The sequence below is a fragment of the Canis lupus genome, chromosome 2, assembly GCF_003254725.2.
Source record: "Canis lupus dingo isolate Sandy chromosome 2, ASM325472v2, whole genome shotgun sequence".
Classification (NCBI taxonomy): domain Eukaryota; kingdom Metazoa; phylum Chordata; class Mammalia; order Carnivora; family Canidae; genus Canis; species Canis lupus.
Window position 1 is genome coordinate 20,165,023 of NC_064244.1, and position 12,411 is coordinate 20,177,433.

General features: G+C 45.0%; 1 protein-coding gene across 1 annotated transcript; it reads left to right on the top strand.

Moving 5' to 3' along the window:
- The first annotated feature begins 1,427 nt into the window (after positions 1-1,427).
- ACBD7 (acyl-CoA binding domain containing 7) lies at positions 1,428-10,934 on the top strand. Its single transcript, XM_025445167.3, has 4 exons — positions 1,428-1,505; positions 8,659-8,776; positions 8,909-8,971; positions 9,057-10,934. Exons 1-4 carry the CDS (start codon positions 1,494-1,496, stop codon positions 9,128-9,130), a joined length of 267 nt encoding a protein of 88 aa, XP_025300952.1. The 5' UTR covers positions 1,428-1,493; the 3' UTR covers positions 9,131-10,934.
- The last annotated feature ends 1,477 nt before the right edge of the window (positions 10,935-12,411 follow it).

Consider the following 12,411-nt stretch of genomic DNA (forward strand, 5'->3'; position numbering starts at 1 on the left):
GAAAGCTGAGTTTTCACTACACCTAGTATATTATGATCACTGGACAGAAGACATCAGTATTTCCATTGTCTTTTCTTTCTTTTTGTTTCGTGGAACAAGACACCATGGCTTTAGCCTCTGTTCAGGGGAGGGCAACTCAAGAGGAGAATGTGCTTTGGAAAGAGTTCTTAGAAGAACATTCTAGACTTTGAGAATACGACAGAGCACAGTGAATCTTCCTTCTCCCCATTTCCTGATTTCTTACAATGACTATAATGCCCAAATGTCCCAGCTCCAGATACACACCGATCCTGGAGCTCATCCCCAGTGTTCCCCGACTGAAGCACTGTTAGGGCTTCCTAAGCGGAGAAAGCACTCACCATTCTGAAGCTGCGATTTGCCTTGACAACGGACAATGTATTTGCTGTCGCCTGCAAACTTAAAAACTAAAAAAAAAAAAAATTCTGGCCAATACGTTTTGCTAACGTTTACTTTTTATCTTTTACTTGGAAATTCATTGATTGCACCATGAAAATATTTGCGAGGAGAAAACTTAAAAACTTGAAAAGGTAAAGCAAAAATATTTTTAAATGTAATTTTATGCCAAAACAATCCAAAAAAAAGTTTGAGGCCTTTCTTCTCCATCAGTTGCATGGTTATAGGCTGTTGAATTGTTAGACGTTTCGGAGGAGTAACTTTCTAAACCCTAATTTGTCCCTTCTTGCCAGTCACTTCACTCCACCAAAGTTTCTTCTTAAGAGTCAGACATGAACTCCTCATATGACCAGGAACTGCTGTTCTAGTTCTTTGGAAACTTAATTAAATCTGAATCAGAACCCCATTGTGTGTGTCTGCAGACTTGCAGTGACATTGGGTTGGTTTCCCCTGGAGAATGGGGTCAACTTGAATAGGCGCCGGCTTCTGTGCCTTTACAATTACAACCGGTTAGGGTGGTTGCAGCACGTGTTCAGAATGTTTTTGCTTTTTAAAGAGAAGACGCCTGTCTCATTGCTAGTGAACTGTCTGTCCTAGAGATGGGAGAGGCGACGTGAGAGGTCTCGAAAAACTGCCATCCAGGTTTCTAGGAATCAGGAGAGGGCAGAGGGATGTAATATATACAAAAAGGAATCCCCATTGACGTCCGTGCCCTAAGGAGACCTCTCAGGATTTCCTGCAAACAACCCCCTGAGAAAGAATTTGGGGAGCGAGCCAAGAGCGGAGAGGAACTCATTTAAATTCTCTGCTCCTCGCCTTTCCAGTTGCAGCGGCGCGGGTTGCTAACCTGGCGCGCTGCAGGGGACGCGGGCGGGCGCGGGGGGGCGGGGCGGGTCAGGGCAGGTGCCGCTCACCGCTGGCCACGCCCCCTAGCGCCGGCGGCCAATGGGAGCCGGCCGGGCCCACAGCGCGGCCAATGGGAGCCGGCGGGCGGAGGCGCGCCGCCTCTTAAGAAGCCCCGGGGCGCGGGCGCCGGAGGAGGGCGCGTCCGGGGAGCGGCGGCGGCTGGTCTCGTCGCCATGTCCCTGCAGGTGAGTCGGAGGCCGCGGAGGCCGCGCGGGAGCCGGACGTGCGGCCTGCGCGAGGCCCCCGGGGGCGGGCGACTGGGACCTGGAGCTTGGGACGGCTGCTGCCCGCAGTCCTCGCGCCCCCGGCCCCCCGCGAGTTCCCCGGGGGACCCCGCCGCCCCCGGTCGCGAGCGCCCGCGCCGCCGTGGGGACCGCCGGGGGCCGCCTGCCGGCCGCGAGCCCGGGGATCGCTTGCACGCGGAGCAGGCGCCGGCCCCCGAGGGCGCACACCCGGCGGCCCCCGGAGGACCAGGCAGGTGGGAAACGACCAGCAAAGATAAGGGCGTCCTTGAACATGTAGCGGTTTTCCCCTTGTGTATGACTCCTAATTCCTATCAGGCTTCCCTCAAAGTAATCACATCTTTCAGTCTCAAAACTCGAGGTTTTGAGGATGCTCATCAAAATGATGCTCGAGGGCAGACTGCTTCTTCAAGAAGATGCACCTTTTTGAGTCTTGGGGATTCGTGATTTTTCCAACGTGCAAGTAACTAACCCCTTTCCCTCCATACATGTTTGTAGGAACCACGCGGTGTGAGAATTTATGATCTTCCTAATTCAGTCCCTCAGTGGGAGATGATTGCTCAGAAAGGCTTTGTTGGGGCCCCTGGGTGGCCCTGTCGGTTGAACGCCTGACTCTTGGTGTGGCTCCAGCCATGATCTCATGCTCACCACGGAATCTGCTTGAGATAGATTCCCTCTCCTCCACCCCACTCATGCTCTCTGTCTCAAATGAATAAATCTAAAAAAAAAAAAAAAAAGGAGAGACTTTGTCAACCTTGTGTCGTGGGATGACCGTGTCCTTGGGCTTCAGAAACTAAAGCTAGATTAGGTGAGAGTCACCCTAACAGGCTATTTTCAGCTGTGGTGATTGGAAGGGAAGTTTACACAGAGGCTGGGGTGGTCAGTACTGCTAGGTGGTGAGAGGGTTCCAGCCCCAGGAAAGCAGGATGCACCCCCTCACCCCCTCCACCCCACTTCCCAGTGAGTCTTGGTAGTGACACTGGGGTCATTGCTGCACCACCGGGGTGTGGCCAGAGAGCCGTGTGAAAACATGAACAGGAGAGAGTCTGGGAAGAGGCCTCCAGGCAGGTTGTGTGGAAGACTCCAGCACAGTTAGAGGGGAGTGATGGACACATGCATTCAAGCAGGACACCGAGGACCCTGCGCTAGGACGATGAGCTCAACAGACGCTGAAACTCTTCACCAAAAGCAGTGAGCCCTTTGGCCCAGAATGCTTTGGAATTAAATGTAAACAACTGTACATTTAAAGCCATTTCTCATCTGTGATAGTTTTCAGACCCTCCTTCATTTATTCCCCAAGGGCTCAGCGGGGCTGGGACTGCCAACCCGTGCGCTCTGCAAGGCGCAGCTCTTGCTGCCACCACGAATCCTTCTGCCTGGCCTCCGTTAGGCACATGTGGGGAACAAATCCAGTCGCAGGCTGCTTTCCTGCTGAGCCCTGATACATGCTGTCCAGGCCACCTGGAACAGCCTTATGTGCCCCTGTCCATCCAGCAGGTGCCAGCGGATCCCTCAGGCTTAGCCAGGCACCGTCTCCTCCCATCTCCTCCCAAGGGCTTCCTCCACACCTGCTGACACTCCCTCCTCTGCATCCCCAGAGCACCCACAGCTCCTCCACTGGAGTGAGTGTCACATGATCATTGTTGACCTGCTCAGCTCCCACTGGAGCCTGAGCTCCCCGAGCGCCAGCTGCCCTGTACCTCCCTGTCGGCCTAGCAAAGGCCTGGTGCATTGTGGGGGTTCAGTACATCTGTTCGGTAGTATGATGCAAGCGATGAGCTCTGGGTGGGCAGAGTCAACAGAATGAAGTGGAGAATATACCCATTCTTACTGGTATTTCATCTTTTTTTTTAAGATTTTATTTTTTATTTATTCATGAGAGAGGCAGAGAGAGGGGCAGAGATGTAGGCAGAAGAAGAAGCAGGCTCCCTGTGGGGAACCTGATGTGGGACTCGATCCCAGGACCCCGAGATCATGACCCAAGCCAAAGGCAAACACTCAACCACTGGCCCACCCAGGTGCCCTGGTGTTTAATCTTAACACCTTCCCACTGAGATTGATAGTATCTTTTTTTTTTTTTTGGCTGAAACTGAGTCTCAGAGGAGCTTTGTTGTTTGCGTAAAATCTCATGGCATTTTTGTCTCAAGGCTAGAATTATTATTTTTTAAGATTTTATTTATCCATGAGAGAGAGGCAGAGACACAGGCAGAGGGAGAAGTAGGCTCCATGCAGGGAGCCCGACGTGGGACTTGATCTCAGGTCTCCAGGATCACGCCCTGGACTGAAGGCGGCACTAAACCGCGGAGCCACCCGGGCTGCCCTCAAAACTAGAATTAAAATCCAAGATCCTGGGGATCCCTGGGTGGCTCCGTGGTTTAGCGCTGCCTTCGGCCCAGGGTGTGATCCTGGAGTCCTAGGATCAAGTCCCACATCGGGCTCCCTGCATGGAGCCTGCTTCTCCCTCTGCCTGTGTCTCTGCCTCTCTCTCTCTCTCTCTTTCTCTGACTCTCATGAATAAATAAATAAAATCTTAAAAAAAAATCCAAGATCCTGATGTGAGGCCTATGTTCTTTTACCTAAAGCTCATCGTGCTTGAACTGGGAGAAGCCACGAAGAGGAGGGTGTGTTGGAACCACGTTGTGAAGGCCTGACCTCTTGTGGAGAGGGTACACGACTTCCCTTAGGTTGTCATGTGGTTCTATGTTCCCCTGTATATGAGGATCAATTTGCCAGAAGTTCGTTCTGGAAGGCAAGGACCTGGTATGGTCGTTGAGAAGTCTTACAATTCTCCTCAAGGCATGGCTTGCCAAGAGGAATGGAGTTGCTGTCACTGGAAAAGGCCCCAAGACCTCACAGCAAGTGGAACACCCCAGACGCTAGTAAATCTGAAGGGGGAGATCCCTACGCCTCTCTGAACAGCCCTGCCCTGAGCAAGCCCTGGGCACTTACCAAGCATTTTCATTTTGTCCTTTTTATTAGGAGTACCTTTTTTTTTCCAGTTTTTTCTAGAATTATTTTTTTTTTCCCAAAGAGACTTAAAATAATAATGGTAACCTTATTAAACACTGTGTCCCAGGCACTATTTTAAATATTTTACATGTGTTTACCTATTTAATCTTCCTAACAACCTTGCAGATAGGTGGTATTCTTGTCCCATATTCTGGCCCAGAAAACAGTACAAGTTAAATAACTTGCCTGAGGATACACAGTTCTTAAGTGATGCAGTTTGGCTCTAGAGCCTGTGTACTTACATACTTATTTAGAAAAAATGTGCGTAGAGATCCCTGGGTGGCACAGCGGTTTAGCGCCTGCCTTTGGCCCAGGGCGGGATCCTGGAGACCCGGGATTGAATCCCATGTCGGGCTCCCGGTGCATGGAGCCTGCTTCTCCCCCTGCCTGTGTCTCTGCCTCTGTCTCTCTGTGTGACTATCATAAATTAAAAAAAAAAAAAATTTTTTTTAGAAAGAATGTGCGTGCAGAGAGAGGGGAGGGGCAGAGAGAGAGAGAATCTCAAGCTGACTTGGAGCCCAGTGCAGGCCTTGATCTCATGGCCCCTGGATCGTGACCTGAGCCAAAATTAATAATGGGATGCTTAACTGACTGAGCACACCCCCCCCCCCCAGAGTCTATGTTTTTAACCCTGACATTGTTTAAAGCAGTTGACAACTTCCTAGAAAGACACTCAGAAAGATGAGGCACACCTGGATGGCTCAGTAGTTGAGCTTCTACCCTCGGCTCAGGTATGATCCTGAGGTCCCAGGTCAAGTCCCACCTTGGGCTCCCCGCAGGGAGCCTGCTTCTCCCTCTGCCTATGTCTCTGCCTCTCTCTCTCTGTGTCTCTCGTGAATAAATAATAAAATCTTTAAAAAAAAAAAACTCAGAAAAAAGTCTCCATTAAAAAAAAAAAAAAAAATGAGGCAAAGTGACCCTTGCCACATGTACCCGTGCTTCTAAGACTCCTGCAGAGATTGATGAGGAGGCTGGACCATTTTCAAGATTATTTACATTGCAGAACCCAGTCTCTGATTTACAAGTGCTTTTTGTTCATCACAAAACAACTGGTCTCGTTGTGCTGTCTTGCCTTCATCTTGCCTTTGGCGCTGGATGGAAACTTGATCCAGCAACTCTGCTGAGGTCACTGGGGTTCTGACATTACAGTGGGGCTATCCACTTTCTCTACTAGGACTTGGGATCTTTGGATCAAAGGGAGCTATGCACTGGAGAGAGAAAATGGGGCTGAGGGTGGAATGCCTCCTTGAGCCTCTCTTACTTGATACCCAGGCTGGTGACATTGCCTGCTTATCCTTGATTTAAATAACACAAGGTAAAATACAGTGGATTTTTTTTAAAAAAAGAAAAATCCTATTAAGGATAATAATCACCAAAACCCTTTTTAGATGAACAAAGAGGTTAAAAGGGGACAGAGAAAGCTGGGAGAACATAGGGGGCACCTGGCTGGCTCAGTCAGTGGAGCATACAACTCTTGATCTCAGGGTCCTGAGTTCAAACCCCACATTGGAGGGAGAGATAATGAAAGAAATAAAAAATAAAACAAAATAAAATACTAATTTGTGGAATTTATGTGCTTTTAACTTATACAAAGAAATGTGTAGAGGTGCTGAGGGGGCTCAGTCATTTGAGTGTCTGACTCTTAGTTTCTGCTCAGGTCATGATCTCTGGGTATTTTCAAGACACAGGAACTTATTTACAGTAGTTCTGTGGTTCTGGGACCATATAAAGAATTCTGTCCAAAGCCTTTCTCTGTTTATTGCCTCGAATCTCTCAGATTTTGAGCTTCTAGCCTTGGAGCCAAGTGGCTTCTATTCTGACCCATAGACTGCACTTTCTGTACTTCTTTTTCAGCTTTCTTGGAATCACTTCCTTTTTCACATTCTTCGGTTTTTTTCTGCAAATCAGTTTCTTTCAACTTTTCTGATGATGTCTTTATGTTATAGTCTGTCCAGCTGTAGTTAACTTCTCCAGAATGTAATCTGGAAGGAGTTTTCTTTTTTTGGATGAACAGCTCATCTTCTTCAGTAGCACTTTATCCCCAGCCTACTGTTCCCCTTTGTGCTTCTCCTTGGGTGCTGGCCAGTCAGCTCCTTCCTGCCAGGCATTGCTGGGCTGCTTGACCAACGGGTGGTGTTCCAGCTTCTGCATACAAACCTCTGCCCCCACAACCCCACATGCCCCCCACCAGGCAAGGCCTCCTCCCCACCCCACCCCCCTACTCCACTCCCCTCTTCCTCCCCTGGCTTCCTGCACCTCCTGCCACCACAGGTGGTGCACCTCCTCCCTTCCCTAGGCCAAGCTCTGCACCCTCCTCCTCCTCCTCCTCCTCCTCCCCCTCCTCCTCCTCCTCCTCCTCCCCTTCACCCTCACAGGCATGCTGGCCCTCTTCCACCATCACTGATGCAGGAGTATGGGAGGTACAAGGCTGGAGCTGCACATGGCCCATGCAGCATCAGACCATCTCCATTTGTATGTCGTTGGAAAATGACGTTCATTTGCCCATTTTTTAATTGATTTTTTGCTATTGAGTGGTATAAGTTCTTTATATATTTTGGATATTATTCATTTTTTAAAGATACATGATTTGCAAATATTTTCTCCCATTCCATAGGTTGCCTTTTCATTTTGTTGTTGGTTTTCTTTACAGTGCAGAAGATTTCTGGTTTCATGGAGTCCCACATTTTTATTTTTGTTTTTGTTGCCTTTATTCTTTTGCAAGATTTTATTTATTTATTTGAGAGAAAGAGAGAGAGCAAGGACAAGCAGAGGAAGAAAGAGAGGGAGAAGCAGGCTCTCCATCTGAGCAAGGGGCTCAGTCCTCGGATCCCAGGATCATGACCTGAGCTGAAGGCAGAGGCTTAAGGGACTGAGCCACTCAGGCACCCCATTGTTGCCTTTGCTCTTGGTGTCAGATCCAAACAATCATTGCCAAGACCAGTGTCCAAGGAACTTACCCCCTCTGTTTTCTATAGAGGAGCTTTGTGGTCTTAGGTCTTGCATTCATGTAAGATCTAAACAAAAAATCTTACTTGACCTTACATTAAATCCATTTTGAGTTGATTTTTGTGCATAGTGTAAGATAGGGTCCAGTTTCAGCCTTTTGTATATGGCTGTCAGGTTGTCCCAGCGCACCATTTGTTGAAGAGACTCACCTTTCCCCATTCTACGTTCTCGGCTCCTTTGTAATAAGGAAATAAAAAGCATGCATATATGTAAAATACTAATTTTTAGAATTTATATGCTTTTAACTTATACATGCAAGACCAGTGTCCAAGGAGTTTACCCCCTCTGTTTATATGCATGCTTTTATTTTTGGGCTCTCTATTCTATTTCATTAATGTGTTTGTTTTTAGGCCAGTACCATACTGTTTTGATTACTATAGCTTTATTTGTAATACAGTTGGAAATCAGGCTGCGTGATGACTCCAGCTTTGTTATTCTTTCCCAAGATCACTTTGGCTGTAGGGTCTTTTGTGGTTCTATACAAACTTTAAGGTTGTTTCTTCTATTTCTGTAAAATATGCCATTGGAATGTTGTTAGGGATTGATTGCAATGAATCTGTAGATTGCTTTAGGTAGTATGGACATTTAAACAATATTACTTCTTTCAATTAGCATAGACTACCTTTCCATTTATTTGTTTCTTCAGTTTTTAAAATTTTTCAGTATTAAGAATCTTCAGTATTGGGGCACCTGGGTGGCTCAGTTGTTTAATCATCCAACTCTTGATCTTCAACTTCAGGTCTTGATCTTAGAGTTGTAGGTTCAAGCCCTATACCGGGTTCCATGCTGGGCATGGAGCCTACTATAAAAAAAGGAATTGTCACTAATAACAATTGTATGTGGTTCTCCATATCTTGTCTGAATATCAGGTAAATACCAGGACAAGTATCCATAAATTAAATAAATTAGGATAATTATGGTGGAACCAGACCAATAATAGTTCTGTGTGAAACCTTATTATTATTATTATTATTATTATTATTATTTGAGTTCCCACTGTTTGGTGGTAAATACCCTCAAAATAGATGGCCTGCTGAAAGTTAGTGAATGCACTATGTGCCTTTTTGCCCTTTTGTTGTAGGCTGATTTTAACAAAATTGCAGAAGATGTGAGGAAGCTGAAAGCAAGACCAGATGATGAAGAACTGAAAGAACTCTATGGGCTCTACAAACAATCCGTGGTTGGAGACATTAATATTGGTATTTTATATAATATATGTTAATAATATGTTTAAAATCATATATTTAAAAAATAATACATTTCATCTGAACATTTATAGAAGCATTGAGTAAAAAGTAAACTTGAAAATATATCTGTCCTTCTTTTGGCAGAGTGTCCAGGAATGTTAGATTTAAAAGGCAAAGCTAAATGGGAAGCATGGAACCTCCAAAAAGGTTGTTAATTCTTAAATAAGTGAAATAAACTTTCTTAATTTCCCAGGACATCAGTCAGTGAGATCATCTGTTTGTGTCCTTCTAGGGCTGTCGAAGGAAGATGCCATGAGTGCCTATATTCCTAAAGCAAAAGAGCTGATAGAAAAATATGGAATTTAAAATTCAGCTATGAGAAAGTTTTCCTTTTGAAGCCTTCATAATGGTATCATGACCTACCTAGGGAAGAAATGCACCGTTAACTCTTTACACATCATGAATATGTTTGCTGTTAACATGAATTGTAGTCCTTAATTAGAGGTATGCTGAAACTATAAATTTAATGGAATTTTACTTGCTAAAATCAGGTAATTTTAAAAGTTCTTTAAAAAAAAAACATTGATAGAGCACCTGGGTGGCTCAGTCAGTTAAGTGTCTGCCTTTGGCTCAGGTCGTGAACCCAGGGTCCTGGGATTAAGTCCTGCATGGGGCACCCTGCTCAGCGGGGAGTCTGCTTCTCCCTTTCCATCTGCTCCTCACCCTTGCTCATATTCTCTCTCTCTCTGTCTCAAATAAATAAATAAAATATTTTTAAAAATTAAAAATAAAACAATTTAAAAAGTATTCTTCTGGTAGAATGCCACAAAAACATTAACAATTTTGGGGGGCTTATCTGTTTTTCTACAGTGAGTTAGTATTATTGGTATGTAATCAAAACAGTTTATTAAGAACCAATAACAAGGCTCTTCCTTTGTTGCACGGTGTAGCTTTGGGATTCTCACTGATGTGGGGCCTTGGTAATCATCATCATACTGGTTCTATAATTCTTTACTAGGTGACCTCAGACAAATTATTTAACCTTGCTAAGCCCCATCTAGAGTTGGGGGAAAAAATCAGTCTCACAGGGTTGTAAGAATTGAATGATTCTTGAGATAATTGAGAATTGATCGTTGAGGTAACTCTAATTATCCTACCTTCAATTTAAAGCACACATTATATAAAACCTAACAATGAATAAGCTTCATTTAAAAAAAATAAACTTACAAGTCAGTGACTATTCAGAGAGAGGAAAAAGCCATCTATCAATTATTTTTCTTTGGATTTTTCCATTTAAGACCTCAAAATTAAATATAGTGTCCAGTGATAATAAAATGTACAACTACTGTGCCTCTTATATTGAGTTTTATCAGAGTGAAAATGCAGAGTCTGGAATATCACATTGGCCTCTTTCTTGCTACACACAGGTTCCCTGAAAGAAGATAGTCTTGTTTTAGTGCTTCTAAAATCTGTCTGAGATTACATAGGATAAATATCCCCCCAAAAATACCTCTATTCCCTGGATAAAGGTTTGGGTTTGGTACACTATGACCAATGAGGGATAAGTTGATTTCATGTGACTTTATTTTTCTTAAAGATTATATTTATTTGTTACAGAGAGAGAGAGAGCACAAGGAGGGGGAGCATCAGAGGGAGTGGGAGAAGCAAGCTCCACCCTGAGCAAGGAGCTTGATGCAAGGCTCGATCCCAGGACTCTGGGATCATGACCTGAGCCAAAAGCAGATGCTTAACTGCCTAAGCCACCCAGGTGTCCCTTCATGTGACTTAAAAAAAAAAAAAGTCTAGACTGACTAGATGAATTTCCAGGGAATTATGCTGAGTGAAAAAAGCCAGTCCAAAATGTTATACAGTGTGTGATTCCATTTATGTAACTTTCTTGAAATGGCAAAATTACAGACATAGAGAACAGAATAATGATTACTATAGAGGACAGAATAGGGAGGTAGGTGTGGCTTTAAAAAGCAGCAGGAGGGACCCCGTTGGATGGAATGTTCTGTTCCTTGACTGTATCACTGTGAACATCTGGCTGTAACATTATACTGGGGTTTTGCACGTTTCCATTTGGGGAAACTGGGTAGCTCTGTATTATTCTCACAATAAAATGTGTATCTACTGTTATCTCAAAATAAAAAGTTTAATGAGAAATGAATCTAGCTTGATTCCTATTCTGGAAATTTTTGGAAAGAAAGATGGTTCGCATCTCTACTAAGTCTTCCTGAAGATTGTCAGGGGTCTACCGTCATGAAGTCAACAGTCCAAATGAAAGAAGACGAAGCCATCGGCAATGATGGGGCTGCTCCTTCCAGTCAAAGCTTGGAAACTCTCAGAGCTATTCCCATGTGGGCTTCACAGCTGCCAGGTGGGGCGGCAGGTGAGAAGGCCCGTCCCCAAAGCCTGGGGTTGGCTACATCATGAGATTCCCATTATGGACCATAGTAACTAAAAACTATTGAAACAAATAATCACAAATCAAATTACTTTTGTGCCACTCCTTCCATAAGGGAGCCTTGGAAAAAATGTCACACCAAAGGGTAAAGCACGACAGGTACCAAACGTGTCATCATTTGCTTCAGCCTATTTTTAACCCAAGTTGGTTGCATGAATTCTAACTCCTCCCACAATGAATTTTTTTATATGATTTGCCCTTTGTTAGGAATGAAAACCTCTGAAAAACATGTTTTGTAGGCATTTTGCTCAATCTTCTTAAGATGTATGTAATTAAAAAAATTTTTTAAAGATTTTATTTATTTATGACAGAGACAGAGGCAGATGGAGAAGCAGGCTCCCTGTGGGAAACCCCATTTGGGACTCAATCCCAGAACCCTGGGATCACAACCTGATCACCACTGAGCCACACAGGCACCCCGTGATTATGTGATCATAAACAAATGAATGCTTTAAAATTTAACATTAATATATATTGCTTTGTTAAGTACATTAAGCCTTAAGATAGAGACATCAGTGACACCAAGGAGTGGAGTTTATTGGGAAGATCCCCAGGACAGGAAATCAGCGTATCCAACTGAATAGCCAGGATTCCAAGAAACAAACACACTCTAGGACTTGCCAGAGATTGCAGGGCCCGTTCAGCTCCAAGGGTACCATGCCCCTTCATTCCTGTCAGCCGGCAATTCTGAGCCCCGTTTGTAGTGCTTTGCATCATACAAACTTACCTTATTTTCCTTATTTCTGCTTTTTTCCCCCCTTAGCACCTGTTTTCTCTAACTATTCTGCTTTCTCCTTACATCAACCTCAAACTGTCACCAAGCAAGGCTGAGGCATCCTGTCAGGCGTGGCATTTGTGTTTGGCCACTCTACACACCAGGGGCCAGATACCAGACTGGTTGTCCATGGAGGACCCACGTCGGCCCGAGGCAGTCACTGCCAGGCGCCAGCAGGACCCACAGAGCCAGCAGCCGCTCAGTGTAGAAAGGGCCGGGTAGGAGGGGGCCTGGGCTTGCTACTCAGTAGAGACAGCAATGATGGCTCAGAAGTGTCTTATTTTAATAAAGCAATTAGGTTACATTTTCTTATTAAATGGATGACCCTACATTTCAAAAAGATTGGATCAAGCTTTAAACATCAACAGTGTGTTGATGGATAAATTTATTTCCTAGCACTTTCCC